The 12268-nt window shown below is 36.9% G+C and overlaps 1 protein-coding gene across 7 annotated transcripts in view; it reads left to right on the top strand.

Annotated features, from left to right (window-relative positions):
* Positions 1–12268, top strand: part of HEATR5B (HEAT repeat containing 5B) — a 59562-nt gene that overhangs the window by 3648 nt on the left and 43646 nt on the right. For 6 of the 7 annotated variants that reach the window (XM_054820121.1, XM_054820126.1, XM_054820123.1 and 3 more), the window contains exons 3-14: positions 169–380; positions 2052–2160; positions 3166–3315; positions 3824–3995; positions 4382–4539; positions 5530–5779; positions 7321–7476; positions 8852–9102; positions 9536–9647; positions 10861–11013; positions 11307–11406; positions 12042–12151. In XM_054820121.1, coding sequence (XP_054676096.1) covers positions 169–380; positions 2052–2160; positions 3166–3315; positions 3824–3995; positions 4382–4539; positions 5530–5779; positions 7321–7476; positions 8852–9102; positions 9536–9647; positions 10861–11013; positions 11307–11406; positions 12042–12151 — 1933 coding nt within the window. Of the gene's footprint in view, positions 1–168; positions 381–612; positions 726–2051; positions 2161–3165; positions 3316–3823; positions 3996–4381; positions 4540–5529; positions 5780–7320; positions 7477–8851; positions 9103–9535; positions 9648–10860; positions 11014–11306; positions 11407–12041; positions 12152–12268 lie in introns of those variants that run through there. The other variant, XM_054820127.1, reaches the window with a different exon arrangement.

Here is a 12268-nt window from a genome sequence, read left to right as displayed (position 1 = left end):
CTATCATTGCATGTATCTCAAATCTGTGAGACAAGCAATTTGCTGAATTACAGACAAGTGGGAGTGGTATAAGATTTACTTCACTGTTGTAGGTTTTTCTGGATATTGGATGCAAGACACAGCATTACATGACTTTTCTTATTTTGTTTATTTTTGGTCTGTTAACAGACAGATGTCAAGGAAAAACAAAAGAAGCTTGTAGAACAGCTGACAGGACTCATCAGCAGTTCCCCTGGGCCACCTACACGAAAACTACTAGCAAAAAATCTTGCTGCTCTCTACAGCATTGGAGACACATTTACTGTTTTTCAAACGCTTGACAAGTGTAATGACATCATCAAGAGCAAAGATGATACTGCAGCCTACTTGCCCACCAAACTGTACGTATAATATTGTTACAGAAAAGGGAATGATTTTTAAGAAAGTGGTTCTGGATATTACAGAATAATCTGCCTGAATATGCGCATGCTATGTTTACTTACATTTTGCATGCTTAGTTGGAGTTTGTATATGCTTGATATAGTAGAGAACAGAACAGGATTGAGATTGTGGAGGGTAGGACTCAAAGGTGACTTATACATGGCTATCTGAAAGTGAGATGCTTTCCTCTAGGCAAGGGAGTGTCTTATGTTTCTTGACATGCTTTTGTCCTGGAGAGGATAACAGTTGATGAAGTAATGCAATGAAGAAATTCCACTGGTGGGATTATTGCTGATTGCAGACAGGTATGCCATTTAAGATGGAACCTGCAGATCGGTTGTAAAACGAGCATTATCTATGCCAAGAGAATTTTAACTAAATGTTCGAGTTTGGTTTTTTTTTTCCATTCAAGCATTGACTGTTTATATTCCTCTACTGCGATATACTGCATAAGTTTCTCAAACAGAGTCTGTATACTTGGGTGTGCGTGTGCATTGTGTGTGATCCAGTTTGTCTTTATAGGAGCAATCTCACTGGTAGGAATTTGGTTAATGCCACAAGCAGCGTCTGCTGAACCTGTTTTTGGGACTCTCCCACACATACTGCTTCATGTGTTCATGGTGTCTAGTGAACCCCCAATTTGGGCTTGCCTTCAGAGGTTATCATAACAGGATTTAACAATAAAATCTGAAATAGTCACCGTTTGATCAGATACTGTCCTCCTTTTATTTGAAGGTGTTGCAACACTGTGAGGAACTTGTGTGAGTGAAAAGGGTTTTGTACTATAATGTGCTCTGAAATGTATGCTACCAACTCAAGTGGTAGTCCAGAAGGTTTTTTTATTGCTTGATTTCAGACTTCAGTTTTTGATGTTTCTGTAGAAGAACTGTGTAGGAGACATGCCCGTTAAGGGGTAGGCTGTAATGAGGTTGTAGCAAAGAGCTGTGCTAAAAAGTAATTTACCCAAGAATTTCAGGTTTTTTAAAAAAGAAAGCCTTGTTTCTTTGTGATGAAAAAGTGCATGTTTTCAGGAGCTGCTTCTGTGACTGTCCTGAAGCAATTTGTGTATAAAACTGCAGTATGATGTTACTTAAAATATTCCTAATCTCAAATGGCAGGACAAGGAAAAAGTGTATATAACTGTTTATGAATCCAGTGATTTTTACAGTGCCTATAAATTTTCTTGTGTTATGCAATAATTTATGCATTTTAAGTTCTTAGGCTTGAACAAAAAATTCAGTATCTACAAAAATCTGTCAGGATATATTAAAGGATAGGGGTTATCTTGCAGGTGCTTGGAGAAGAGACAGTTTATTCAAACACAAACCCCTAATCTTGCTGAGATTTCAGCATATACTTACCTTCTCCAGAATTTCTTACACTACGTGTAGATCCTGTAATAATACCTATTCAAATACATTTGTGTTCTTAGAAGCTAATAACTTTTCTGTTACTTTTTTGTAAACAAAAAAGTGATTGAAATGCAGAGTGTTAAGCAGCTGGTATAACTAATGGATAATAAATAGATTTTTATTCATCAATGATGATTAATACTTAAATAGAAATGTATGTTTTAATCATCATTTAGATGTTACAGAAAGAGTACACCTATTAATGCCTTTTTTTCATAGGGCTGCTGTGGCATGTGTTGGAGCATTTTATGAAAAAATGGGCAGAATGCTGGGTAGTTCTTTTCCGGAAACAGTGAATAATCTTTTAAAGTCTCTGAAAAGCGCAGAGGTAAGTTTCAGATTATTTTATATATGTGGTCTTGATTCCGTTTAAACTGAAACCTGCTCCTCCGAAGATGTTTGCTAACATGCCTGGATTGTTTGCTTTCTATGTAGAAAAATGCAAATCACTTGCATAGTTAGTATCGAGTTAAAAATGTTCATGTATTTTTACTGCAGAGAGTTTAGAGTTTTGTTATATGTATATTATATTAGTTGCATCATAGTGTCATCAATATTTAAAATGTTTGTGTGTACCACTTCTAACTCCTGTGACAGGAGTTCTGCTTTTGTACCCTGAATAAACATTAAGTTTAAAATTTAAAAATGCATAATAAATACTTAAGTTTTGTAACAAAGATGTTACTCTGCATGTGAGCAGGATACATTGTACCCTGAAAAGAGAGTGTATGGTAACACTGAGAGAATGTGTCCTGGGCTGTCAGTGGATCTGATTTGATGCAAATAGTTCCGTGTTTTGTGGGTTCTTTTTTCTAATGTCTGTGACAAGTTGGAAGGAGTACTGATTGTGTGGCTCTTGTCCTGGCAGCTGTTTTCTTCAGCTGTGCCGTTATATCTGTGTGATTTTTTTTTTTTTTTTTTTTGGTGCCTTCCAACTATAAGTTCCTACCTGAACTTTCAGTAGGAAGCTGTTGAGTAGCTGGGCTTCCTGTTCTCTCATAGCAACTGTTTTTTCTTTTTTCTTTGAGGCTACAGCAGATATTTTGTGGGGCAGGACAGAAGCATCTTGGTTAGGGCCAATTTGTGGGACTGCCTGGGCTCATCTTAATTTATGCGACAACTGATGCAGTTTTAGTAAAGCTGTGTATAGTGCTTACTGCTATCTAAAACCAGCTAGGTATCAGTTGTATATGACTTCAGTGAACTATATTATCAATGTTTCCAAAAACATTCCTGCACAGAAGCAGGAAAAAGCAGAATTATGCACCTGGTTCTTGATGTAAGTACTGTGTCCACGTTTTTGCATAAATGCTTTTTGTGTGTGTGTGTGCAGTCTCAGGGCCGCAGTGAAATTCTGATGAGTTTACAGAAAGTCCTAAATGGACTTGGAGGAGCAGCAGCTTCTTGTCACCGTGATATTTATAAGAATGCCCGATCTCTGTTGACGGACAGATCTATGGCTGTACGATGCGCAGTGGCTAAGGTGGGTGTGTTTCTCACCAGTTCTAGAAATTCTTGTGCTGTGACTGTGAAGTACCTGCAGTTGAACTGTGACCTATTGTTTATGATGGGAAATTTGATAATTATTTGGGCAAGGTAAATCCTTGCTAGTTAACACTGAAGGCTCAGACAGTTGACTTACTTCATGTAAATGAAGGTACAGTAATACTGTTTTCCCTGCTTTGTAAACAAATATGAGATAGAATATCTTAGCTGTGAGCCTCAGTGGGAGAGGGTTTTGATAACACAGTTCTTTTGTTGTGCTTTCCTTTTTTATTTTTATTTATGTGTTAACCTATTCCATGAGTCTTCTGATTGTTTACTCAGCTAAGTTATTGGGTAAATGGGAGAGAGAGTGTGTGTTTGTGAAATTAATACTTAAAATATTCATAATAAAATACTTACTGAATAAACCTGACAATTACACTGGTACTTAGATAAAAGGTAAGAGTGGTCTCCATTGGTGCTCAGCAAGTCTTTTTTTCCTACAGTGTCTGCTGGAATTACAGAATGAAGCAGTGTTTATGTGGACAGCTGAACTAGAGAATGTTGCAACGCTGTGCTTTAAAGCTCTGGAAAACTCGAACTATGGTGTGCGAGTTGCAGTGTCAAAGCTTTTGGGGACAGTCATGGCTACAGCACTGATACCAAAACAAGCAACAGGTACAGTCCTTCTGGATTCCATTTTCAGGTGGACAAACTGCACCTTCAGTACCATGTAGCAGGACAGTGTTGCATGATACATTGTTGTTCAGGTAGATGGAAGCTTGTCGTTGGATTGTTTGGTTTTATAAACTCTAATGTAAAAAGCACAAAGAGTACAGATTCCCTGTTGTAATCATACAAAGAAAGAGAGAGCAAACTATCAAAAATCACCTGGGAAAAGGAGCTTATTGTTTAAGCATGAAAACAAGCTGTTATCTGAAATGTTGGCTAGATTTATGTTAGCAGACAGCTTTGAGTTGGTAAGTCTGGTTTCAAGGTCATTACTTGTATTGGTTGGAACTGTGGGATTAAATGATTACTTTTTTTTTTTTTTTTCACAAAAGTGATGCGACAGAATGTGAAGAGAGCAACGCTTGAGGAGGTCTTGGAACTCATGGCCACTGGATTTCTGCGAGGAGGGTCTGGTTTCCTAAAGAGTGGTGGAGAGATGTTAAAAGTAGGAGGATCTGTCAATAGGGAAGTGCGAGTTGGTGTTACCCAGGTTTGTGACAAGCTGTCATTTTTTTTTAATAAAGAGTCATTTCTACATAAGTGTAACCCTTTTAGTAGGAAAAATACACATGTTCTTTATTTGTTTACAAGTCTAGTTTGACTTACCTTTTTTGTGAGATGCATATGCGGTATTCTTCACAAGCTATTTTCTCTTATTATTGATGTGCAGTAACAATAGATAAATTATGTGCTAAGGAAAGCTTATTTGATCGTGGGACTAGCTCGCAAAAATGTTTGAAAACTTAATATGTTAAAGACTTTAGCTCCCTATTTAAGTTTTATTTCTTTTTAGAGAGGACACACTTTTGTCCTTTTGGGTGTGCTGGCTCTCTTTGCAGTTGCTAGGTAAAGTTTGCAGCCCTAATTTGTTAAACTATGTTTCTTCTCTCCATATGTCTGTCTTGAGTAGACAAAATCTGCTGAATGTGGAAGCTCCATTTGTCTGATAAAGGTGGTAGTAGCATCTCTTCAAATTGAGGCATTCTCACTCTGACATATATTTCAGTGTGCTGCAGTAACTTGCCAGAATCCAGATTTTTTTGATCGTAGGGTATTTTGTGAAACCATTTTATTTTTCTCAGCCTCTTCCAGGTGAACTTGGTGAAAATGCTCAGTCTTCATTGTGAATTAGAGCACGTTCATGTTGCTGCTGTTACTGACATTATGTTCTTAAAATTTTTAAAAAGAGACAGATTTAGAGCAATGGACTGGGTTTTCTTGCTGGCATCCAAAGAGTATTTTGCACTTAGCAGTATAGGAGCTACTCTTGGCACCGGAAACAGTTTTGCTTTGATGACAAAGACTTGGCTAATGGATTGATTCATCCTGCTTAGCCACGTTAGGGTTGGTTATTACTAACGGGTGTTTCTACTGCACTGCATTATGCATGAGTATAACTGTAGTCTTTAGCCTTTGGTGACTGAGTATAGTCTTTTGTTTCTGTTTTAATTGGATCTCTATGTAACTTCTATATTCGCAGGCCTACGTTGTCTTTGTTACAACATTAGGAGGTCAGTGGTTGGAGCGCAACTTTGCTACGTTTTTGTCACATGTACTTGATCTGGTCTCCCATCCTCGTGCAACTCAGACCCACGTGGAGGCAGTTTACTCTCGAAGATGCGTGTCCTTTATCCTGAGAGCAACAGTTGGCAGCTTACTTGGGGAGAAAGCACAGATTGCAGCTGCCAAAGATATATGTCAAGCCATTGGTAAACAAATGAAGGCAGTGGGTAAGAGCCGTTTTTCTTTGAGACCTGTTGAAAGTTACCGTCGTTATACTTGGTCAGCCATTTTTCAGTTTTCTTCCACTGTGAGTAATTTTGCTGTTATGGTAAAAGATAATTCAGCTACTTTCCGTTTGAAATATGATATCCAAAATGTTAGTTCTACTTGAAAAGTGATTGTGTAAAGCTGGCTTGTTATCCTGTGATGGCTTTTGACATTGCATTTGCTTAGAGTGGAAGTGAGGAAAAAGTGCACATTTGCAATCTGTCTTGGGATAGGTTGTAGTGATAGTTACACAGAGTTCTTCACTACCACTCTTGAAGATCCTGTAGGTCAGGATTTTCTAGGTCTTCGTGTATCCCCCACTAATATCCACACTGACATCCAATTGGATTTTACAGTTGACAAATAAAGATTTAATCCGAAGACTGGAATTAGAAAAGATAAATGTGGCCCCTTTGCAGAACCTGGAATATGTAATCACTAAGAGGACTGACAAAACTGTGTTGGCATTTGTTTCTTATGAAATTAGCTAATTTGAGCTAGAGTTTGAGAAAGTAAACTGGAATTGCACAACAATGCATTTACCAAACATCTGTTTTTTCTTCTTTTCTACTGCCATCTAATTTGAGTTTAATGTTTAGCATATGGAAATGGAATTGATTTTGAAACTTTTGCAGGTTCTTCTCATAATGATTTTTTTGATAGGGTAGGTATGTTTTGATAGGGTAGGTATGGAAACTTAAAAGGGTTCTGATTACAATAAATATTCTGAGATGAAAGTTGCAGAAATTCCTCCTCCTACCACCTTGTCAAAGTTGCAGGAAATTCCATTATGTATTTGGATGATGGGAAGAACAGTTTTATATTTTGAGTTTCTAATGAATTTGATGATAAATTTGGAGGATTTTTTTTATAATGATTACCTACCTTCATATAAGGGGGGTGATTTTCTATATTTTTACTGTAGTAGACATGTAAATATTAAGCTGATACTAAGGTCCCTTTTCTTTGAAGTGACAGTTGCTACTTCTGGGATATTGTGTAGGGAAAGGAACATACAGTGGGATCTATGAACTTAATTGGATAACTTTAAGATGATTACAGGTTATGATTAATTATTTACTGAAGGTCTGATTTATTTTTTTTTTTACAGTTTCATTCCATATATATGCATGCAAATTTGTATGCAGAACCTAGATATGTCAAGATTATATTTTTACTTATTGTGTATACATAGGTACAATACACAAATGCTGCATATGTGTATACTTACTTTTACTGTTTTATACTACTAATCCTACCTCTTAGTGCGCTGCCATCTTCAGTAACTGCTGGGCGTCTGTTTTTCATGGTCTTTGGATGATTGTTTTTGTCTGATAGCTGTAAAACTATTTATCTTCAAAATGCATTTGCTTTGTGAGTTCACGCTATGACCAAAATTGTTTTAATACAGAGCTGGCATCAAAACTGTCCCTTTCTATCCTGTATATTTGTGTGATTCAAATGGTAGTTAAGCAAGACTTTTTTGTTTCCTTTTCTGCAGAAGCAGTAGTGAATGATGCTAACAGTGAAAATAAATCAGGAGCTGCTGATGTAGCTGCAAGCCAGCATGTAATGGTGTGTGCTCTCCAGGAACTGGGTAGTCTGGTTCAGAGTCTGAATGCCACTGCATCTCCTCTTATTCAAGAACCTTCTATTGGTATGCAAATAAATTTAAATAGATTAAATGAGACATTTGAGCAATGAATATGAAATATCATTAAATCTAGTTAAATAATAAATCAACGTGTAAGAAATAAATTGATGAAACTGGCGCTCCCTGCAGTACTCCAGGTAGCTAAGTTTGTCCAGGTGAAACTTTAGTTCATGTTTGACAAAGTATTATGGAACTACTTTGGAAGTCTGCCCAAAGCTTTTATTTTAGGGTGAGTAAAGTTGTGATTTTTAGCATTGATTTGTTTCTGATAATGGTTTTATAGGAAATGCATTGGTTTGCTATATATGGTCCAAAATATTTGTTCCTGAAAACCTGTATTGCCTTCAGACATCAAATTTTTGTGGGGACGTTAAGGGCATTTTGTCAGAAGATGAAGCTGTGAATAATCCCATTTTAAAAAGCTTGTTATTTGGCTTAAGTTGACTAGGATCTGTGTGGGATTTTCTTCTTGGTTATTTTAACATCTGAATCTATGTAGTGGTTTTTTACTGTAGTGCAGTTTTCAGTTTTTTTCAGTTTGTGGATGCCTAGGTTTTTTCCAATGGAATTGCAAGCTCTTTCAGACGTTTCATTATGTAGATTGTTGTCTTGATGCGTAAGACATTCTTCTCATACTGATTTTGCCCCAGCTATGGGGTGGGGAAGATTGTGCTCGTGTTTATTCCTTCTGTTCCATAAGAATAGAGGAGACTATCTCAGTGTTGTTTCTCCTAGCTGCTGCAAAGTAAGCAGGTAGAGGTTGTTCACTAGCTACCGAGAAAGTGGGAGATAAGGCAGCAGTGGAGGCTTTGAAGTAGGAATTTGTAAGGGTAGAGGTCTGCACTGAGGAAGGTGTCGGTGTGGGAGACTGGTTGGACTGAAGAGCTCACAGTTAGAAAGCAGGATTAGCTAGGTGTGGAGGTTTGGAAAGTGTAGAATGATGCAGGGAAGACAGCACTGTCAAAAGCAGAAGAGTACAGTGGTCAGTGACATCCATAGCATGTGCTTGTCTGCAGTGTGAAGCAAAACTAAAAATCAGTCTTACTGTTGCTCTGTGTAAAAGATTGTAGGAATCATCTCATTCAGTGCCAGTTCCCTTGTATAGGGTTACTGCCTCTTTTCAGTTGCTCAAGTAGTAGAAGTCAGTGCTATGGCTCTGGCAGCTCCAGCTTTGCTGGTGAAACCTGATGTGGAGCAGCATAATGCTAACAACACTTGTGTCTTTCCTTAAAGAAAAAGGCAAAGTCATAAAATTGAAGTACTTTAATTCTGACTTTCTCAATGTTCATGTTGCCTGTCTAATATTGATTCAGTTTACTTGTCTCATATATTAAAAAGTACATCGTAACTTTAAGACTGAAAACTCTCTTTTCTGTAGGTCTGTTGGAGACAGTAACTTCAGTTCTTCTTCATCCCAGCATGGCTGCTCGACTTGCCGCCGCATGGTGCTTGCGGTGTGTAGCTGTGGCATTGCCTTTTCAGTTGACTCCATTTTTAGACAGATGTGCAGAAAGACTCAACAATCTGAAGACCTCCCCTGAAGCTGTTAGTGGCTACAGTTTTGCAATGGCTGCTTTGTTAGGTGGTGTGCATCAGTGTCCCTTAGGTATTCCTCACGCCAAAGGAAAGGTGAGATAACAAGTGTTTCATCTGTGAGTGTATTAAAAGATACTTTTTTATCTAGAAGTAATAGCTTTGCATGATAATGAGTTAAAGCAGTCTTGAAACTGAACTTGTGCCTAGCAAGAGAGCAGTGGCCACAGCATGTATTTATAGTATTTCGGTTGCAATATTTACCAGCTTTTTTCCCTTCTGTCTTTCAAATTTGCATTCTTGTTTGGCATATTAATGAATAATTCCTGAAGAGAATATCACTGTCTGTGTTGTCATAGGCGTGACACTAATCATCTGCATTAAATGTAATCTGCATTCATTCTTTATAAAAGGTCAGTTTAAATGATTTGAGAACATCTTTATATATAGTCTGTAAGGGTGGGTGTCTAGCAGTAACTTGCAGTGGCTTAATTTATATTTTAAAAATCCATTGTTGTCATTGATGCAGATGGTGGTCAGTATTGCTGAAGATCTGTTACGAACTGCTGCACAAAACAGTAGACTCTCCTTGCAGCGGACTCAAGCTGGATGGCTTTTACTTGGAGCACTTATGACTTTAGGTTTGTAAAAACAGTTGCTTTTTGTTTTATTTTTATGCTTGTCTGACACTTCTGATTATCCACTGTGGCAAATGGTCTCTACATATAATCAGTCCACTATCTAGCACAAGAGTGTTTATATCAAGGGAAACAGTGTTAGAGCATTTATTTTAGCAGTGTTGTTTATGCTGGGGAGAAGTGAAATACTAATTTTATATAAGCTGAAGGATAGTAGAAGGTGTCCTACCAAAAAAAAAAATATTCTATGCTGTTTTTTGGAAACTCAGCCTTAAGTCATTCTATGAAAAGGGCAAAATTGCCTGTGATCTTCCTTCCTTCATACTGTGGTGTAGAAGAAATGGACTGTAATTAAAACTTAGTGAGAATCCAAACAAGTTGCATGTGTGCCTCTGGATAGGCAGCAGTACTGATAAGAAATGTTATCAGTTTAAAAGCCATTCAGTTGTCTTTTAAAAAAGCCAGCCTCATGTATGATTGTTCGTATCTGCCATCACAGAAATATCAGAAGCTATATTTTGAGAGGTTATAAGTATGACCTTGAATTTTGCAGCAATAGTGGGGTTTTTTTGTTTAGGGTGTTTTAATACTAGAAAATATGATAAAGGTTTGATGCATGCTGCAGTATTTTGATCTCTCAGCAAATACCATTTTGTGTTTCAACTTGCTTCTCTAAATTGTCTTTTTTTGGCCAGTTTATTGTCATGTTTTTCTAACAGTGTAGCACTATTTTGGTTGTCCTTCTCCAACATATTTTTAATGCACTTGCATTGGATTTTCTGGCGCTTTTTCTTTAAACTTGACCATTAAACTAGTTACATAATCAGTAACTGTCACTTATTTTTCTACTCATTGCATGAACAAGTTAGGATAGGCTAAAAAGCTTGCCTTCAAAATGGTAATATAAAAAAAAATGAAGTCAGAATTAAAGTAGTAAAAAGACAGTTGGCAGTGGTTACATATTACATGATAATGTATAGAATTGCCTATCTCCTATTTTTAGCATATCAACAGACTTATCTATAAGTGTTTGTCACACTTTTAACCTAGAAATGAGGAAGAATTTCCTTTGTTTTTTGTTGTTCAAGTAGGGAGAAAAGGAAGAGAAATGAAGTAAGAGAAAAATAGCTTAAAGAGCAAAAGCCTTCATGGCAGATTTTTTGCACTTAATTAAATACAAGTTTTTGTTATACTGTCACTTTTTTTTTTTGCATAGGTCCTTCTGTTGTTCGGTATCATCTACCTAAGATGTTGCTGCTGTGGCGAAATGTGTTTCCACGTTCTCTGAAGGAGTTGGAAGCAGAGAAAGCGAGAGGAGATTCTTTTACCTGGCAAGTAACACTGGAAGGCCGTGCTGGAGCTCTGTGTGGTAAGAATTTCAAACTTCGAGATTACGAGTGTAGTAAACCAAAACATAATCCCAAACATTACAGGGAGAACTCTTGTAACTTCCCTGTTTTCTTTGAAAATGAGTAAGATGTGTCAGGTTTTCATCACTGTGACCTGATTTTTGGCATATAGTTCTATGAACATGTCACACAGTCTTTGAATAAACATTTTGAATTGCTGCTTTTTTGATATTCTCTTAGGGTCTGTGTCTTGCTCATGCTTTACATTCGTTTGTCTCAGTAAAATTTTAATTTTAAACTATTTTGTTACTAGCTATGAGAAGTTTTGTTGCTCACTGTCCTGAGCTCCTTACTGAGGATGTGATCAGGAAATTGATGACACCCATAGAATGTGCCATGACAATGATGTCACAGTAAGTAGGCAGTTTTTACTCTTTATTCACTGATTGTCTTTTCCTGGACCTGAAATACTAAAAGTAATTTGTTTTAATTCATATTCTGACCTAGTACTGTGCTGTCACTGCTCGTCCATGTTGAAAAAAACTTTGAGCATTGTGTTTATGGTCGTTACCTTTGTAAAAGTGTATTATTGCATAGCCTGTGCTGAAGGGCCTACCGTGGTAACCTTTGTTAACTGTGTTTTAGATTTCCAGTTCAGTGAACTTTTGAATTCATAGTTTGCTTATCCTTGTGCAAGAAATGAGAAAACCAAGATACTGGTATACTAGATGTTAGTTGATAAACTCTCCTCTTATAAAGTGTACTAATGAAAAGACTTTAAACATTTTACAGAATAAAAGAAAAAACAGAGCTTTGGGTTGGGTTTTGTGGTTTGGTTTCTCCATCCCCTCCTCTGTGCTTTAAAAAAAAAAAAAAAGTTCTGTACAATTACCTCCAAAAACATACTGATAATTGAGTAATGTTGCTCAGAGTAGTTGTCTGAACACTGTTTTCTTGTCTTGGCTAGAGGCATATCTTGTGAAAAGAAATCTGAAAATACTCTTTCCAGTAACTGCAATATTTCTGGCTGTCTCTTTCGATTTTATAGCATTCCATCAGTCATTAAAGCCCATGGAGCTCATCTCAAAGCTAGTGCGGCTATGGTCCGTTTAAGACTTTATGATATATTGGCTTTATTACCTCCAAAGACATATGAAGGTACAGAAATTTTTAACAATTTTTATTAAAGTAAAAATTCTACTTACTTCTTTTAATGTATTTTTGGTGCTTACCTTTGAAGCAGATATAAGATTCAAAATAGAATACTAGGAATCC

This window comes from Grus americana, chromosome 3, assembly GCF_028858705.1.
Source record: "Grus americana isolate bGruAme1 chromosome 3, bGruAme1.mat, whole genome shotgun sequence".
NCBI classification, from domain to species: domain Eukaryota; kingdom Metazoa; phylum Chordata; class Aves; order Gruiformes; family Gruidae; genus Grus; species Grus americana.
This window is presented reverse-complemented; position numbering and strand designations above follow the sequence as displayed.